The sequence below is a fragment of the Artibeus jamaicensis genome, unplaced genomic scaffold (assembly GCF_021234435.1).
Source record: "Artibeus jamaicensis isolate MK-2021 breed Jamaican fruit bat unplaced genomic scaffold, CSHL_Jam_final scaffold_916, whole genome shotgun sequence".
In the NCBI taxonomy this organism is placed as follows: domain Eukaryota; kingdom Metazoa; phylum Chordata; class Mammalia; order Chiroptera; family Phyllostomidae; genus Artibeus; species Artibeus jamaicensis.
This window is the reverse complement of record NW_026522059.1, coordinates 22,511,197-22,529,275: the sequence shown is the minus strand read 5'-3', so window position 1 is coordinate 22,529,275 and position 18,079 is coordinate 22,511,197. Positions and strand designations below refer to the sequence as shown.

At 51.9% G+C, this 18,079-nt stretch overlaps 2 protein-coding genes across 2 annotated transcripts; both read right to left on the bottom strand.

Annotated features, from left to right (window-relative positions):
* Positions 1-455: 455 nt before the first annotated feature.
* Positions 456-7,999, bottom strand: TMED3 (transmembrane p24 trafficking protein 3). Its single transcript, XM_037136181.2, has 3 exons — positions 7,753-7,999; positions 6,000-6,248; positions 456-1,233 (listed from the first exon to the last, which is right to left on the bottom strand). The coding sequence occupies exons 1-3, from the start codon at positions 7,921-7,923 to the stop codon at positions 997-999; spliced, it is 657 nt and encodes a 218-aa protein (XP_036992076.2). The 5' UTR covers positions 7,924-7,999; the 3' UTR covers positions 456-996.
* A 2,941-nt stretch (positions 8,000-10,940) lies between these two features.
* ANKRD34C (ankyrin repeat domain 34C) lies at positions 10,941-12,053 on the bottom strand. Its single transcript, XM_037136180.2, is given in 8 exon segments — positions 10,941-11,143; positions 11,146-11,318; positions 11,320-11,634; positions 11,636-11,723; positions 11,726-11,839; positions 11,842-11,859; positions 11,862-11,957; positions 11,960-12,053. Coding segments are annotated over 8 exon segments (1,101 nt in total).
* Positions 12,054-18,079: the final 6,026 nt, after the last annotated feature.

Here is an 18,079-nt window from a genome sequence, read left to right as displayed (position 1 = left end):
TGGGGGTGAGGCAGCCGCCCCAGGCCCACAGTGAGGGCCCATCCGAGAGCACTGAGAAGCCTGCAGAGCCAGGGAGGGTTCTGACCAGGAGCAACATGGTCTGACTGAGGTTTTAAAGACACCGTGGCGGCTGCTGTGAACATGGCTCTCAGCACAGCCACTGGTTCTGGCTCAGTCTTCCCACAGGCTGCTCTCATGGCCGCTGTTCCCATGAGATGATGACCGGGTGGTTGACTATGAGACCCAGGGTCCAAGGTCACAGAATGACCATCTGTCCATTTCACTGCTTTTGTTCAACCAGGAAGAAGGTGATCTGCCCCCCTCCCTGCGTCCACGCACAGTGCCCTACATGTGTCCACGGCACCCTGCTCCAGGACGCTGATGACTGACACGCAGCCACGCTCCCCACCAGGTGACGAGCTCCCTTCAGGCAAAGCAATACAAGCACGCATCTCTACAGAACTCATGCTGAGTCTTTTATTAGCCAGGGTCCCGTTACCTCCAAGACGCACAGCCGACCCAGGGCTCCCAGTCACCACTCTGTCCCTGCAGGCAGGGCTGACAGCCATGCCACCCCTCCGTGGGGTGGGAGTTTCTGCAAAGTGGCCTTGGGGGCGTGACTTCCACAGGACAGAGAGCTCCAAGGGAGGCACGGCCTGACTCAGGCCCCCCTGCTCTCCACACTGCACAGGACACAGGCCAGGTGGCCCGGTGCTGTGGAGCAGAGGGAGCAGCTTGAGATGCTCCCAGCAGCTAAGGCACAGGAGGCCCGCCCCCCACCCCAGTGGCTTATCCACATCCTGACTGTGAACTTCATTCAGTCCTGTAGTGAGATGTCTTCCGACCACTGAGCTCCGTGAACTCTACAACTGAGGGACGAGGGTGAAGCACCTGAGCAGAAGGAGAGGTGAGTGCACGTCTGCCACACCTGGGGTCTCACTCACAGCCCTTGGGAGGCCATGACCTTGGTCGGAACCCTGGCACGGGACACCCCAACTAGGAGTGGACTGCCCTGCCGGTGGGCCGCTTCTCTGTGAAGAAGCTTTTCAGCAGCAGCACCTGGCTGACACTGACCACAAACAGGGCGATCGTCTCACCGACGGACCAGTAAGAGACCCGGCTGTTTAGGTCTTCGGCGCGGGCCCGGTCCTGGGCTTCCCGGAGCCTGTAGTGCGTCTGAGAGTCAATCACTGTCTTCAGGGCCTCGTGAATGGTCACACAGGCAGACTCCATCTGAGCAGAAAGAGAGGGGCAGTCACACTGCTAACCCTGGGAAGGGTGGGTGGGGCCCGGCACCCAGCAAGTATTGTCACGAGTATCCGAGGTGACATCGATAGAACGCTACAGGCTTTACTTCACCTCTATGAGCCCAACTGAGGCTCAGAGAGGTTAAGTAATTTTCCCAGAGTCACACAGTAAGTGGCCAGGGCTGGATCTGAACTGAGGATTCTGAGTCCGAGCCTGTGTTCAAGCACTCCCATGTTCTCCTATTGAACACTTCCAGAGCTCAGAGGCACGTCTGCCATCCCAGAGAGGGAAGAGGGGACCAAACTGGGGAGGAATCAAGAAAGAAGTCACACAGTGTATTTAAACTTGTGTGAATCTGGCCTCAAGACAGGGCATTTCCAGAAGTCTCCCCGGTGCTCCCTCCTGTCACTGTGCGTGACTGTGACACAGGTAGAAGCAAGTTCTCTATTTACGTCAGCCTGGTGACCCCTGGAGGGCCACAGTTGCTGCAGGTGGGGCTGGGGACTCAGGAAAGACACCTGGGAAAGTAAGACTGTAAGAATTCCACGTCCTGCTGGGTGTCTTCCAGCCGATTCCTTCCGCTGACTCACTCACTTAGACGCATATTAAGTATCTGCTCCTCACCCAGGCGCTGTTCTAAACCCAAGGAATTGTGGGACGCATCGGCATCAGACACAGTCCTGGGTCTCAAAAGTTCACAGTGTTAAGGTGAACATGATTAATCAGTGTCATATTAAAAGAGCCAGTTACAGGGTGCACAGAGTTTGAGGGACACCCAGGAAAGCCACTAATCCCGCCACCGGAGACGGAGGAGGGCAGACACAGGAGTGACCAACTAAGCCTTAATGGTGGGCAGGCAGCACAGGAGCCTGGGCTGAGAGTGCCCGCAGGGTCCAGCCCGGGCTGTGGGGGAGGAGACTTGGGGGGGGTAGAAGCTGACAGGAACAGCCCAGAGGATCAAGGCTTTGCTGTGAAGCTCTGTGAGCAGAAGAGCAGGATGAGACCCCGCTTTCAGAGAGTCCCCTGGCAGCTACGATACTGAGACTGGCTGGAACCCGTCTGGAGGCAGGGAGACCACTCAGCTGCCGCATCTCCCCTGGGATGGAGAGATGAGGGCCTCAACTGAGAAGGCTGCCAAGTGGGGGAAGGAGAGCGCGTCTGGGATTTAGGGTGCTGCGGTAACAGGACTTGGTAACAACACAGGTCGTCCTTGAAATGAGTGGGCTGGATGGAGGTGGCACTCTGTGCACGTGTATACACACGTGCATACATGCACACACACGTTTAGTGTGTCCCGAGTGCACTCAGACCTGGGCACTCCCTGGACCCCAGGCCCTGGCCCAAGAGTCGGACAATACTGGTTGGCATTCTCCTGGGGTCCAGAACCTCTGAAGGAGGGAGGAAAGAGGAAGAGGAACAGGGAGGACACAGCGGGTCCCCAGCCTGCCTGGAGAGCAACCACCAAGCCTGGCAGGTTTCCAGCATCCTGGAGCCTCAAGGGGTTCTGGTCCTCGTGACACTTGGTCTCTGGAGACAGCTGACCTGTCCCCTTCCTCCACTCCCATGCCTACATCCCGAACTATCTCTGCCACCCGCTGGTGCTCAGACCTTGAGCCCTCAGCTCACGAGGGCACCAGGTCAGAACTCGAAGGAGGGAGACGTCCGCTGGCCTCAGAGCAGGAGGGGCTGGAAAACCTGCAATCTCCCTTGACCTCCGCTGAGGCAGCCCAGGGCCTCTCACCTCTCTCAGAAACCTTCATCCCCCACTCAGACCTGCCCAGGCCTCAGGCTTGGCCTCCCGAAGTGGCTCTCTCCTCGCCATGTCGCCTCCGAGGAGCCAGTCATCCTAGAACTCAGGCCACAGTCCAATCCCTGTGGCCTGTAGCCCTGCCCACTCTGGATCCTGCTCTTTCACTCTCGTGTTGATTCTGATTTCAGAAAATGTGGCCCCTGGGCCACCACATGCTGGAGGACTCGGGGAAGCTGACACAGCAGCTGCTGGGCCAAGCTGAGCAGAGTCAGGACCAGTAGAGGAATGACAGTCACGCCCAGTCACTGCGCACCTGCTGTGTTACCCCCTCACTGGGCGTCATCGCCCCCTCGCCCCCGTGCCAGGCACTCTCCTAGGCAACTGCCCCCATTTTCACTTTTAAGAGAAACCGTTCCCTGTGAAGAGTTCCCTGGTTCTCCTGGAAAAGTTGGTGGCTTTCTCCCCTGAGACCCCTTAGCCTTATGTCACAGCTTTCTGACCACAGCGTCCTGTGGCCAAGTGATTGCAGGTGCAGACTCTGGCTGGTGCCCCTGACGGCAAGGACAGCACCTTGCAAACCTGTACCCCGACCCCCGGCACTGTGTGCAGACTTGGTGCCCCCCAAAGGCGGGCAAGGGCAGACACTGGGGGTCTCTGTTCAAGGCCGGAAGTCAGAGGACAGAAGTAGAAACATTTTGAGGCTGCGCAGGAGGAAGTGCAAATCACACCTGCAACAAACTCGAACTCATTCTGAGCCTCCAGGAAAGTTTCTCTACTGAATTCATCCAGTTAGCCTTTCTCCCACAAACTGGTTTTCCACTAGTTACAGAGGAAAGCCCTTCCTGCACTGCTCCTGTGTTGTGGACCGCTCTGCCTGGTTCTAGGAATTGCAACTCTACACCCCCTGTGGCTTAAGGGTCAGTGAGCAACAAACTCTGGAATTCCAGCCACAGGAGACAAAGCTTGTCTCTGGTAGCAAATGCTGCCTCAGTTCCCTCTCCCTGCCCCCAAAGCATGTTTTGGAAGGGTAAGATCCCCTCAAAGGAGGGGCAACCTAGGCCAGACACAACCACTTGGGAGGCCATCATGGAAGGACTGGGGGGGGCTGCAACAAAGAGCAATGAACTCTCGCCGCCCCTAGGCCCCTGGCTTTGACATAGCCCGAGCCCCCATGTTCTCTGGGAGAAGCGCTTCCTGGCTCTAATCCCCTTAAGCCTGAATACCTGATGGGGAGAGGTGCAGCTCCTTGCCTTGCTAGAGAGTGCCCTGGGGGAAAATCTGGCATCAAAGACTTCCTGATAAACCTGTGAAATCTGCTCTGCTAAGAGTTCATATGTTAAGGGTTCAAGCAGGAAACCCTAAAACTCTCTTCCTGACAGACTCTGACTTGGACTAAGCCCTCAGATTTCTCTGAAATGTTATCTTCTGTTTGATCCTTGCCACCCTGTATTCCTGTGTGTTACAACCCAATAAAAGGCCCTTGGAGGAGGAGGCTCAACGCCTTTCCCCCTGGGAAACTGGCCACTGCTCACGGCCTCCTTCCTCTGGGAAAATGGCCACCTCTCCTCCCCAAGCAGATCACATCATGTCTGTCATGTTTACTCTCACCCGTGGCAGCTGGGGGGACCTGCAAGGAAAGTCGTCCCCACACTCCTGTGTGCTTACAAGATCTTCAGAGCGGATGCCATTTCCTGTTACACACAGGACTCTCAACGGCACAGGTTGCGAAAGACGCCAGCACAGCCTGGGCTGGGTTTCTGCTGGTGGTGTCCAGCGGAACCTCCCGTGCAGGCCTCGAGCCGCCTGAGCACAGCCGTGACTACAGAGCATTGCAAATGTTGCTGCAGAGCAAATGAGGAGGTACATTCTTAACTTAATTAGAGAGCCACTGTAGAGAGTGGTTCTGCAATGGACCCACCTGCCTAGGGAAGGCAGAAGACCACGTGTGAGCCCACAGCCATGCCCCAGGGGAACGGAGCATGTGGCCACCAGGGAAGGCAGTGCAGGAGGTCATTAGGCTTTAGTTCTGGGGCAGCTGCAGCCATGGATGGTCATTCCTGTCTCGCAGGTCTCCCTGGGCCCTGTCACTCAGCCACCTGACTACCTGATGAGCTCTTGCCCCAAGTCATGCCTGTATGCTGGGTACCAGGGCTGCAGGGGAATAGCACAGGGCCTGCACAGGGAGGAGGGAGGGGCTGCACTAGCAGCAAGGAAGCCTGACAGAGGAGGCCAGGTCAGATTAGTTAGCCTGGACAGCCACGGGTGGCAGAGATGACCATCTGGTCCCCGAAAGTGTCCACCATCTTTCCAAGTGTGCAGTTGTTCCCAGGAGTTGACAGCCCAGCTGGGACTGTACTGCCCACCCTTCTTTCTCCAAGATAGGCCACAGGGCCCTTTCCCAACCACAGATCTGAGTGACTGCTTCTGGGCTGGGGCTTTGAAGAGGCAGGTGCAGCTTTCTGGTCAGCTCCCTTTGTTGGTAGCCAGAGGCAGAGGGGGCTCAGAAGCCCTAAGGGGCAGCAGAACGAGAACAGGAGAGAGAGCCTAGACTCCTGAGCCATTCTGTGGAGCAAAGCTCTGTACCCCCAACCCCACTCCCCCAAATACTAAGTGAGAAAAAACCACCGTGTTCAGCCATTGATATTTGGGGTTCACATGTCACCCTAACTGACACACCATGAAGAGTATACTCTGGTATTCCCGGTACAGACATATCAGATTAGCTCTGGCTGTGGGCACTCAGAAGGTGGTGCTGTGAGGAGGACCGAATGGGAACTCGAGGACACCAGTGGGAAGCCCAGCAGGGAGCCAGTCAGAGAGTGGAGGGGCAGACCAGGAGAGCACAGCGTTCTCTCGGACTGGGTGTGAAAAGGTGGGCAAAGCCAACAGACCATGGACTGGGAGCTGGGTGGGTGGTGACTCTGCTCACTAGCCAAGACAGGGACAGGAGATGAGGGGCAGCCCGAGGGGTTCTGCTAGGACTGACACTGTGTCCACTCACCTGGGTGAGAGCTGTGACCCTGTGCCCCATTTCCGGGAGAATGGGGGGCTCGTTGCCCACTTGAAAGTCAAAATAGACGGTCTTGTGAGAGAAGGTGGAAAATTCATTACTGAAGCAAAACTGATACACGCCCTTGACTTCAGCCTGGTGTATGAAGCTGTCATACTGCTTCTTGGTCTCCCTGTAGATGGTGTTTCCCAGGGGATCCTGCACGTAGCAGTCAACGTCGTAGTGGCCTCCACTGATGACCTGACAACACAGAGACACCCGCAGCCCGCTGTTACCAGAGAGCATCTGCACTAAATGCCAGCTGGGCATGGTGACCCGGCTGCAGAAACATTTCAGTTCATTACACTTCACAGCCTTCTAAAGCAGCTGCTGCGACACCCCTACGTCATGGAGAACGACACTGAGGCTGAGGAACGTCAGTAAGCTGGCCACGGCCCTGCTTAAAAAGGGCAAGGCTAGGATCTGAGTCTCCGCCTGCCTGACCCCTGAGGTTTTGTTTGGCAGGAGGGCAGTGAACCTCATCCTTCACACTTTACAGAACAGGAAACTGAGGTCCACAGTTAAATTGGCTGCTGAGCAGGTCTAGCTGATGTTAATGTTACCACCTACTGGAATGAATGCAGAGGCAAATACAGACTAAGCATTCACAGAATCAGCAACTGTCAGAGGTGAGAGAATCCTGGGGATCATTCTTCTCACTTTGCCAATGTAAGAAAGTTAAGACCCCACACTGGTGGTCAGTGGCTATATCCAAGACCCCTCAAAGGACACCATAAACTGCCTCCACCTGCTTCAGAACTTTAGAATTTCCATCTGGATGGAAGAATCTGCTTTATCAGCACTAAGCTTCCTGCTGCTGGAGGTGTATAAACCCACGCTGCACTCCCCTTCACAGGGATCCCTCATCTAGGAGTGGCCAGATGGCCTCTCAGGCCTCTCCAGCCTCAGAATGACCACTGTTCCTGACTGCACCTAGGCTGCCCCCTATTAACCAGGTGCAGTATGTGCACTGTCCACAGAGCTGTGAAAGTGGGTGAATTAGGGACTCAAAGAGACCACCACACAGGCACAAGGGCCCAACATCGGCCGGCCCCCTAGCCACAGAGGGCCCTAGCCACAGAGGGCTCACCATGGCCGGCCCCCATGGCTGCTGGTGCCACCTCATGTCTGGGGTGCCAGCTAGCCAGCAGTGTCCGGCTGCAGACGCTTTTCTGGGTACGTTCCCCTCAGCCCCCCAAGCTTAGGTCTGCTCACTAATCCTTAGGCGCAGGGCCTGTTCCCCGAAACTGTGAGCCCTGAGGCCCCTCAAAAGAGCCGGAGATGTAGGCGCAGGGAGCTTCACTGAGCCATATGGCAGCCTCCTTGCATCCTCCTGCCACAGTGCGGCTCCCTGTAAATCCTGCCAGGGCTCCAAGCTGCGCTCTGAGACCTCTTGTCCAAAGTGCCCATTCTCATCCCTTCTGTGCTCGCCGCAGCAACAACTTTAAAGGCGGGAAGAAAAAGAAAATCAAACCACAAAGCCACTTCCTCTCACTGCCATTTTCAGTACACATGGGGACAGAGATCCAAGATACTTGGGTCAGAACCCGCATCCAGCCAACCAGAGGTGGCACGACTTAAGAGTCCTCGGGCCTGCAGGATTCATCCTGGCCAGCTCCCAGGGGTGCTGGGCCCGCTCAAGCATCCTCATCCAGGGAACCCCCAAGTGCCAGGCGACACTGGAAGGGGCGGGGCGAGACCCCACCTGGTAGTCCAGGGAGAACCTGACGCCCTGCTCCACGTCCTCGTGGAAGCACTGCTTGGCACTGTCCGGCAGCTCGAAGGTGAGCTCTGCGCCCCGCGGCCGCTCGGCCCGCAGCAGGAGCAGCAGAAACAGCAGCAGCAACGAAGCGGAGTGCGGTGCTCCGCTGCCCATGGCTGGTCCTCAGAGGTAACACCCAGCGGCTGCACCAGGACCGACGTGGCGTGAGCAGCGCTGGGCTTCCGGGAGCCTCCAGTGCGCAGGCGCCGGGAGGCGGGGCGGGAGCGCGCATCCTTTGATACCCCAGGCCCCCCGTGCCTGCCAGCACCAGCTTTGGGGAGGCAGGGCCGCGAGCGCGTGGGTTGACTCCGCGCAGTCCCGGCTTTTGACCCGCTGCGGCTCCGCATCACCTCCGATCTTCTTCTTCCAGCCCCCGCCCCTTACAAGACCAACTTTTTCTCCAGGCAGCTGCGCCAGGTTTTAACTCAGTGGTTGCTAAAGACCCACCCACCTCCACTGGCAGCTGCTGGGAGGGAACCACAGCCCCACCTTGTACTGGGGCTCTCTGTGAGGACCATCGCATCCTCCCCCGGGGCACCGTCACAACCGTAAAAATGCTCCTCTGTTCGCAGGTGCTGCCAGGGCCGCCTTCCTGCCCCTTGGGCACGCCGATCTGTAGCTTCCAACCACGGAAGGCTCTGGATTTTTCACTCCATTTCCTTTGGAGGTAAGAAAGGTCCCATTTTTTCACTTTTCTAAATCAAATTAAAGTTGAAAGTCCATCTCGGTCCTGGTAGGCTCTCCCCAGTGGTTCTGTGAAGCTCTGAATCAGTGCACAGCGCTCTGGTTCAGGGAGCCCTTTGGTCCTCAGAGTCACCAGTCACCTTGCTGATGTATCCACTGTCCACGCTGCAGGTGGCTCAGACGCCTTTCTGCCAAGCTTGACCCTGGCCCAGCCTCCCACAGTGCGCCACACAGCCACTCCCTCCAAGGTTTTGCTCTATAAGGAACAGGCTCCACTCAAAGGACAGGAAACTTCTAAGCCTTTTATCCACCCTGGGGATGCACTCCCTCCCTCAAGATGAGCCACTTTGGCCTTGTCCCTAATCACTTCTCCCTTTCCACCACCATGTTCTCTTTCTCTGGAGGGTCCCTTATAATCTCTCTTCAAAGAATTTGGAAACAGGATTGGCTTCCCTTCCCTGAAGATGGAAGTGGGGGAAAGACAGGCTGAAAAAGTCCCCTTTTCTTTCTGCTGACATAATTTTTTTCAAGCGTTTAGGGGAGAACCGGTGGGTAAGGTTTGGAACAGTATAGGGAATCAGAGAGTTTGGGTGAAAGTTGAATCACAGAACGCTACAATTTAAGAGACATGAATGATGTTCCAGTTAGTTCACTCAGTACTTACTGCTCTCCCCTTGAGTAAAACCCCAGAGAAATCAGCTTGTACTGACACCGAAATAAGGCCCAAGGAAAGACATCCAGTAATCCCTGCCAGTAGCAGATGGCGGAGCCCTGGGGAAACCCTGGCAGCAAGAGCAGAGCAGAGAAACACCCTCATAGCAGCGCTGCTCCTTCTAATTCTTTGTCTTTTTGTTTGTTTATTTTTAGAGAGAGGGGAAGGAAGGGAGAAAGAAAGGGAGAGAAACAGCAATGTGTGGTTGCCTCTTAGGTGGCTCCCACTGGGGACCTGGCCCACAACCCAGGCGTGTGCCCTGACTGCGAATCAAACTGGTCACCCTTTGGTTCATAGGCCAGTGCTCAATCCACTGAGCTATACCAACCAGGGCTCATGTTTTGCCTTAAAAAAATCCAGGAGAGAAACTATAATACTTGTGCAATTTAAAATTAATTTTTTAATTAGGTGTGCATAAAATATTGGGTGTTTGCTGAGGTGGTTACAAGGCAGTCATGTCAATCCCATCTTAAGGAAAAGGTAACTTTTATAATTCAGATTTCACTAAGAAAAATGGGAAATAACTAGTGAAGGGTTATAATGTATCTTTTATTGACATAGTGGAAATCTAAGTAGTTCCACCATGTGGATGTGTGTCTTTGAGCATGCGTCAGCCAGAGACTGGGATATCACCAGTTCCATTCACGCATGATAGTCGTGAGTAGCTGGCACTCACAGAGGAGGTCAGACACAGCCAGCCCTTTGCAGAGCACCATTTACTTGGTGAAACACTAAGAGAATCAGCAATGGATTTAAACGAGCAAGCAAAAGGGGACTTTGGGATATCTAGAAATTAAACAGAAGTTCCAGACTTTAAATTTCAGACTCACATTCTATATTTTGATAAATGTTCCATCAATAACTGGAACTATAGTTTGCAGCTATAGTTCCAGTTAATAATCCATCAATTACTGGAACTATAGTTTGCAGCTACCTTCTGTAGTGACTCTAGAAATCCAAAAATAAACTAATCTCTGATTTAGAAAGCATGCTGGAGTCTAAAATACGTTTTTAAAAAGCCTTCTTGTGAAGTTTGCCAACAGGGACCAAAACGCCTCCTTACGTTCAAACGTGACACAGTGTCATGGTGACTGTGCTGGATCAGGTCCGTGTGGTTTGGCCAACGTGGCAGCAGGTGGTGATGAAATGAGGTGCAGACACGTTTTTGCACTAGCCAGCTGTTCTGTATTGGCACTCACCATGTTCAGTGTTTTCCCTGAGCTGATTTCTGTGAATGTACCACATCCACCACATCAGACAAATGAGGCTTCTAAATCCTAGTTAGAGGCTCGGAAAAACTCTCCGTGGTCTCATGCTGTCCCCACAGTGAGATGCTACCAGCAGAGGCTAGGTTTGACTGGCACTCACTGCAGTTGGGAAAGTACTTAGATGTAGAGTGTGTGTGTGTGTGAGTGAGTGTTTAATGAGCTGCTGAGAACATTGGTTGTCTGCACGGCTCTCCCTTTACTGCACTGGGGAGTCGCTTTCTTGGCTGTAACCATGCCCATGCAGTGAGAACATGAATGACTAGGTGGCCCTGAGGAATGTGCGGACTGTCTGCACCAAACCAGGTTCATGAACCCTGGCGTTGCCTTGCCTTCTGCACTTGTCTTCCCTCCCTGAGAAGTATGCAAAGCTGTCACTGCTCATGTTTCTGTGCTGGCCCGGAATGCTAAGGGCTCAGTGGTGTGTGGATCAGTCATCTCACTAAAGCACAACTTGAGTTGCCTTCAACTTAGTGGGAGAGCCTCGCTAGCCAGCCAGACACACACATCCCTGTGGCCCCGCTGTTCTTGGCGTACTTCCACCTATAATTGGCAGCGGTGGTCGACGGAGGCGGTGTTGTGCCCGGAGATGTGTTCTCTTGGTCAACAGGGAGAGTTTCTCTCCTGGCCAGACGCAGGTGGGACGCCTGACCTTTCTCATAGGCTGCCCCCCGGATGCCACTGCCGCAGAGGCTGGGATCTTCCGAACCTGCTCTGTACCTGTGGGGAAGGGACTGGGGTCTTTGCTGTCAATACTGCTGGTTCTGGAGAGGGGCCACCTCTTGGGGAAGGCCACGTTATTGATGCTCTCTCTGACCTTGGCGTCTGTGCTGGCACCACCCGTCTCCTGCCTGCACCAACGGCATGACCAGGCTCCCCCAGGGTTCAGACTGCAGCCTCTTCAGTTGGGACATGCGGGCCCTTTTCAGGTTCCCGATGTTCCTGGCAGGTGACTCGGGCTCACTGACGGCCTTGGAGGTGTCGTAAACACTTGGATGCCCTGCTTGGAGGCTGAAGAAGTTACTTTCCTTCTCGCGGGGTGGGGAGCCCAGGCCTGGAGACATCAGTTCTGTATCTGAGAGTGACTGTCCACCTTCCACTGTAGGTGAAGGAGGGGCGTTAAGATACTGTTTGGGGGTTTTAGTGCCTGAGGACGATTTGTCTGATCTCCTTCCCTTTGGCTTTGCAGGCATCAGTGAGATGTCTGGACGCATCCTCATCATCAGCACTGATTGCAGAAACCAGAGCAGAGGCCCAGTGCAGTCCTCGAGGCTGGGGTCTGCTCTGTTCTCCAGCAGCAAGGAGACCACTTCGCCCCCAGCTCTCCTGAGGCACTCATGGATGAGAGCAGGCCTGCCAGACTTGTCCTATGGTCCAGCAGGTACTCCCCATCTTGGACTTGCTGGTGCTTTGCTGGTCCGCATGTTTGGTGATGCATGCTGCCATGAGGGCTGTTTCGCTTTTGTCATTGCTCTCGTTGACATAAGCCCCCCTTCCAGGAGGTGCCTGGTCAGCCTCAGTCTCCCCAGCTGCACCACCTTTAACAGTGAGGGTCCATTGGTCCTCAGCTCCGTGTTGTCCATCATACGGGAACAGCTTAACATCTCTGAGCCCCAGCAGTGATCAGACTGAGCAAGGGAAGAAGAGAGCAACCATCACATGTTCTACAGCTGATCTGGTGGCCACGAAGAGGGTCTGCACACAGGCACATCTGAGGGTGGTCCCAAGTCATGCTGCCTGGGTCAGGGTACCTCACTTCTCTGCATTTGTTTCTTTGCTGTGATATGTGTGAGGGCTGTCACAGCAGTAGGCCACCTCATAAGTCAACTGTGAAGAGTAACCGAGACAGTGTAGACAGAACACCTAGGCATGTGTGAAGTGGTTGGTGTACTGCCTTGCATATGCTAAGCAATAAAGTATGCAGCTGCTGCCGTGCCGGCTGCACAGTGCTGATCACAGTGCAGTTGCAGAAGCTGTGCAATGTCTGTTGGCCCCACAAAGCTGGTTCCCTAAGGAAAGGCTGCGTCTGCCTTGTTCATGGTGGTGGCCTCGACACTTAGCCGTGCACGTCATTCTGGGTGTGCATCGAAAAGACTGGCAGGAAGTGCACCAAAATGTTCTCGATCTGGGTAATAGGATTATGGAGTTTTTGTTTTCTCCTTTCCACCGTACTTCTTAAAAATAAGCACGTGTGACTGTTATAATAGAGTAAGTCACACAAAAAAGTATTATTATACAAAAAGTCAGTCCAGCTCTCCCTTTCCAGGTTGTACTCTCCACTTTCCCAGCGGATGTCAGAACTCTCACCTTCCTCACTCAGACCGTGAGAACGGTTGCAGGATTGCTGCACCCCCTCCTTCCCTCTGGTTAGACAGAGATGAGGCAGAGGATGACCAGGGCACTGCATTTTTGCTCACAAACACTCGAAAACAAAGTTCATACCAGAGCTTCCTCGGCTGAGACTTGTTCATTCGGGTTTTCTAGCTGGTCTCCATGTTGGTTACTTAATTTCCTCCAAAGCAGGGATTGCTTGAGATGCTTCTGTGAGTAAGAAGAGAAGGGTGCCCCAGCACTGTCATCTCTGCGAGTCCTTGGGTGCCTCACTGTCACCTCCATATGACCTTCACAACCCCCGCCGTCCTCAGAATCACCCTCCTCTTCAAAGGCACTGTGGTTAACAGTCTAGTCTGTGTCTGTCTGCTTCATACAGACGCGTTGCCCTGATAGCTGCATCTGAGCTCGCTGCAATTGTGTTTACGTGTTCCTGAGATTTTCTGTAAAAACGCCACCATCCGAGGACACTGCATGTGTTCATGTTCCCAGCAAGTCTGTTTCTCTTTCTCCACCTGTTTCTTTCTTTCTTCAGTCTCGTACCGATATCTATGTCTGCATCTCCTGTTTCTGTCCTTTTAATTCTTCTGTGGTCCTGCATATGATTGTTTTATTAAAGTCCCAACGAGCTTGTTAGGCCCCAAGCACTAAGCGTTTGAAGCAGACTTTCCCAGGGCCGAAGGGAGGACGACATGCAGTGAATGCCGCTGCCTTCGGTGCATCGAGGGCCCACCACCTCCCGGCCCTGACCAGCATCGCCCCGTGACTCCAGTCCTCGTCACACTCCACCCACGCTGGAGTCCAGCCCTTTCTCAAATGCCCCAGGTTCTAGTCTTCCTCCTCTCGGCACCGTTTGTGTTTCTTACCAGCAGGCCTCCCTGACCTGTAATTATTCAGCCTCCCTCAAACCTCAGGTCAAGCATTACTTCCTTTTTAGTCAACGGGAAAATCACTCGAGATAGAAGAGGGAGAGTGGGGTAAAATGACAGTGGACTCACAGCCAGTGAAGAATCCCTGCAGCTCACTTTGTCAGAACCCAGCTGGCATGTAAGGGAGGGACACACAGAGTTCCAGCCAACAGCCCCCTGAGTGCCGGCGTGTGGGTGATGCCACCTTGGCCCAGCCAGCCTCCACCCAGGTGACTGCAACATGTGAGGGGACCCAGGTGAGCCTGGCAGAAGCTCCCACAGCCTGGCACCAATGGCAGAAGTACAAACAAACTGATGGTTATTGTCTCTAAGCTGCTCATTTGGGGACAGTCTGTTCCCAGCAATAGATTACTGATAAATGTGTGTAGCAAAACACATAACAAAACTGCTCCCAGCGCACTATCATAAAATAAAACAACTAGCTTCTGGCCAAGATGGAGGTGTAGGTAGACACACTGTGCCTCCTCGTGCAACCAAAAGAAGGACAACAACAATTTAAAAATAACAGAACCAACAGAAAATTGAATTGTATGGCAGTCCAACAACCAAGAAATTAAAGAAGAAACATTCATCCAGATGGGTAGGGGGGAGGAGTTGGGCAGCCAGGGTGAAGAGGGCTCACAGCAAGGTGGTAGCTGGAGGACCGGGGGTCCCACATTCACGTGCAGATAAACCAGGTGAAACTGGGGAGCAGGACGGACTGCACAACCCGGAGTACCAGCATGGGGAAATAAAGCCTTAAATGCCTGATTGGAAACACCCATCGGGGGTTGAGGCAGCAGTGGGAGAAACTCCCAGCCTCACAGGAGAGGTCACTGGAGAGACCCACAGGGTGTTAGAATGTACACAAATCCACCCACACAGGAATCAGCACCAGAAGGGCCCAATTTGCTTGTGGGAAGTGGGGGAAGTGACTGAAATCCAGCAGAAAGCAGAGCAAGTACCATTGTTCCCTCTCGGACCCCTTCCCCACGTACAGCATCACAACCCAGCAGCATTGGTTGCCCACCCTGGTGAACACCTAAGGCTCTGCCCCTTACACATAGCAGGTGTGCTGAGGCCAAAAAAAAAAAAAAAAAAAAAAAAAAGAAAAGAAAAAGCCCAACAGATCAAAGCTCCAGAAAAAATACAACTAAGCAATGAAGAGGTAGCCAACCTATCAGATGCACAGTTCAAAACACTGGTAATCAGGATGCTCACAAAATTGGTTGAATTTCGTCTCAAATTAGATGAAAAAATGAAAGCTATACTAAGTGAAATAAAGGAAAATGTACAGGGAACCAATAGTGATGGGAAGGAAACTGGGACTCAAATCAATGGTGTGGACCAGAAGAAAGGAAGAAACATTCAACCAGAAAAGAATGAAGAAACAAGAATCTAAAAAAAAAATGAGAAGAGGCTTAGGAACCTCCAGGACATCTTTAAATGTTCCAACATGCAAATTATAGGGGTACCAGAGGGGGAAGAGCAACAAGTGGAAAACTTATTTGAACAAACAATAAAGAAGAATTTCCCCAATCTGGCAAAGGAAATAGACTTCCAGGGAAGTCCAGGAAGCTCAGAGAGTCCCAAAGAAGGTGGACCCAAGGAGGAATACACCACAGCACATCGTAATTATATTAGCCAAGATTAAAATGAAGGAGAGAATTCTAGAAGCAGCAAGAGATAAGGGGACAGTCACCTACAAAGGAGTTCCCATCAGACTGTCAGCTGATTTCTCAAAAGAGACCTTATAGGCAAAAGAAGGGGCTGGAAAGAAGTATTCTAAGTCATGAAGTGCAAGGACCTACATCCAAGATGACTGTCCAGCAAAGCTTTCATTTAGAATGGAAGGGCAAATAAAGTGCTTCTCAGATATCAAGTTAAAGGAGTTCATCATCACCAAGCCCTTATATGAAATGTTAGAAGGACTTATCTAAGAAATTGAAGAAGATAAAAAACTATGAACAATAGAATGTTGGCAAATTCACAACTATCAATAAATGAACCTAAAAAAAGAAAAACAATGAAAACAAAAACTAAGCAAACAACTAGAACAGGGACAGAATCAGAGCAATGGACATCACATGGACGAATTTCAGTGGCGAAGGGTGAGGGAGGAATAGGGAGGAAAAGGTACAGGGAAGAAGAAGCATAATTAGTAGGCATGAAATAGAGATAAAAAATGGTGTAGGAAACAGAAGTACTTAACAAAAAGCGGTAAAGTACAAACTACGTAGTAATTTTCAAAAGGGACACACAGGTGTAAACAGCTCCCTAGTTTTTACACCGCAGCACAGTACATCACAAACTAGTGATTGTGTTCACTGCTGCTACTCGTTCTGATACCTAGTTCTCCCAAATTTGACCGGAGTGGTGCTTTTATGTTTATCATATGACTACATAAAGCATCCTATGTGCTCTTACAGAGCAATGCCACATGTGATTTTAAAGTGGCGTTCATGGTGAGGGGTACTTTTGCACGACACTTGTGAAAAAGGACAGCTGTTTGTAGAGAAGGCTGCATGGCCAAACTCCAAATTTCAAACCATTAAAAGTCACTTTCCACAATCTACACTGTTTATTTTATATTTCCATGTCGAGGTCTACATACAAAGATACAAGATTTTGTGTGAAAATATTAGCCTTTACTTCCTCCGTCTCTGGATGGAGGAAATACATGTTGCTATGTTCCTTCCTAACAACATGTATTTGTCTGAAAATGAAGACATGTTTGAACCCGGACACAGGCCTACAGCAGGACAGCGTTCTCAGATACGGTGAGTCCCTTAGTGGTGCTTCTATTGTTTTGAAGTTGGCAGAACAAGTCAAGATCAGGCCAAGTTCTTGTTTTTTCTTCTTTACTTCTGTTTGTCCTCCTCCCCCTCCCCACACAACCCCCAGGCTCCTTACCTGGATCCCACCTGTAGTCACCAGGAAATTCTTCCAAACTAACGAATCCATCACCATTTTTATCATGGTCTTCCAAAGCTTCATGAATGACAAATTCCTATTGTGTAAAATAGTAACAAAACTTTCAGTCCCACCACTATCTGAATCATTCCTGCTGCAGAAATTCCTTAGGAAAAACCATTTTGATTGCCTGTGCTTATGAACAATGAAGTTTAGAAACACAAATAGGACACCAAATACTGAGTAACTCTTGGCAAAGACCCTTTCCCACACACAGTACAATTCTTCTCTAAATGCCTGCTTGCTTATTGCCCTCACTTGTAATCACTGTTCTTAATGCCTGTTCTGCTCATTCTTCTCCCTGCTCTCCTGAGTGAAATCTCTCTGCCAGGGTAGGGCCCTCACCTGCCCCGTAGACCCCACCTGTGCCCACTTCCTGAGCGCTTTTTCTCACATTTAACTCCAGCCTCTCCCAAAGCCTCCCTCTCCTCTACCAGCTCCTTCTATGCTTTCAAGCACATTCAAGTTCTGATGACTATGCTGTGCTGTAAACTATCTTGGATTCTAGACTTCCTTGCCTAGGCTCTTACAGCTTAGTGCTACTGTTCACATTCTTTTCTTTGTTTGCTGGTGCTTTTCTTTCTGAACTTAAGCATGACGATAATGGAAGTACATTCTTAAAAGTGTCCCATTCTAGCCAAATCCAGAAGCTTCGTGGGCACGTGTAGGAAATAACACTTAAATACAAGTTGCTGGTTTCTTCTCTTCCTGCATTTTAGCCAATGCTCCTGTTTACTCCTTCTTCAGATTGTGATCAAGTTCCCGACCAAAGCACATAATGCCTACATTATTTTGCTGTCACCGGTCATCCCCTTTCTCAACCTTCAGTGCCCCTAACTTCCCAGAGATGAGAGCCACACCCTCCGCCAGTCTTGACAGGGCTCAGGTCTCTTGTCTCCACTGAATTTTGGCACTTAATCAAATGTTCTTAAACTAGGTCATGTATTTTGTGCCAAGTGAGAAGTCAGATGCCTCACAATGGCAAGGGAAGTGGTGCTAATGCTGCTGCACTGAGCTGTGGGGAGAAATGTCCGAGCAGCCTTGGTACCAGCAGCAGCAGCATCTGTCCATGCGCAGCTGCATGGACATCTCTCCAAAGCAGCTGCACTGCCCCGCCCTGAAACGTCCTGAGCACAAACCCACACAGCTGGAGGCTGATGCCAGGCAACAGACTGCAATACAACTGTTGAGTCTAATTTTTAGAGCTATTTTGTTAATTTAATCTCTACTCCCCAATATGCTCTCAATAAGCTTGCCAAGTGACAGTAGGACTCAATTAATGTTTGTTGAGTTAAACCTAGAGTGCCACAAACTGCTGATGAGGTGATGGCAGGACTCTATGCTTAACGTGGCAAAAACGGTAGTAGTTATTAGCAGCTGTGCCTGTACCTCCATCC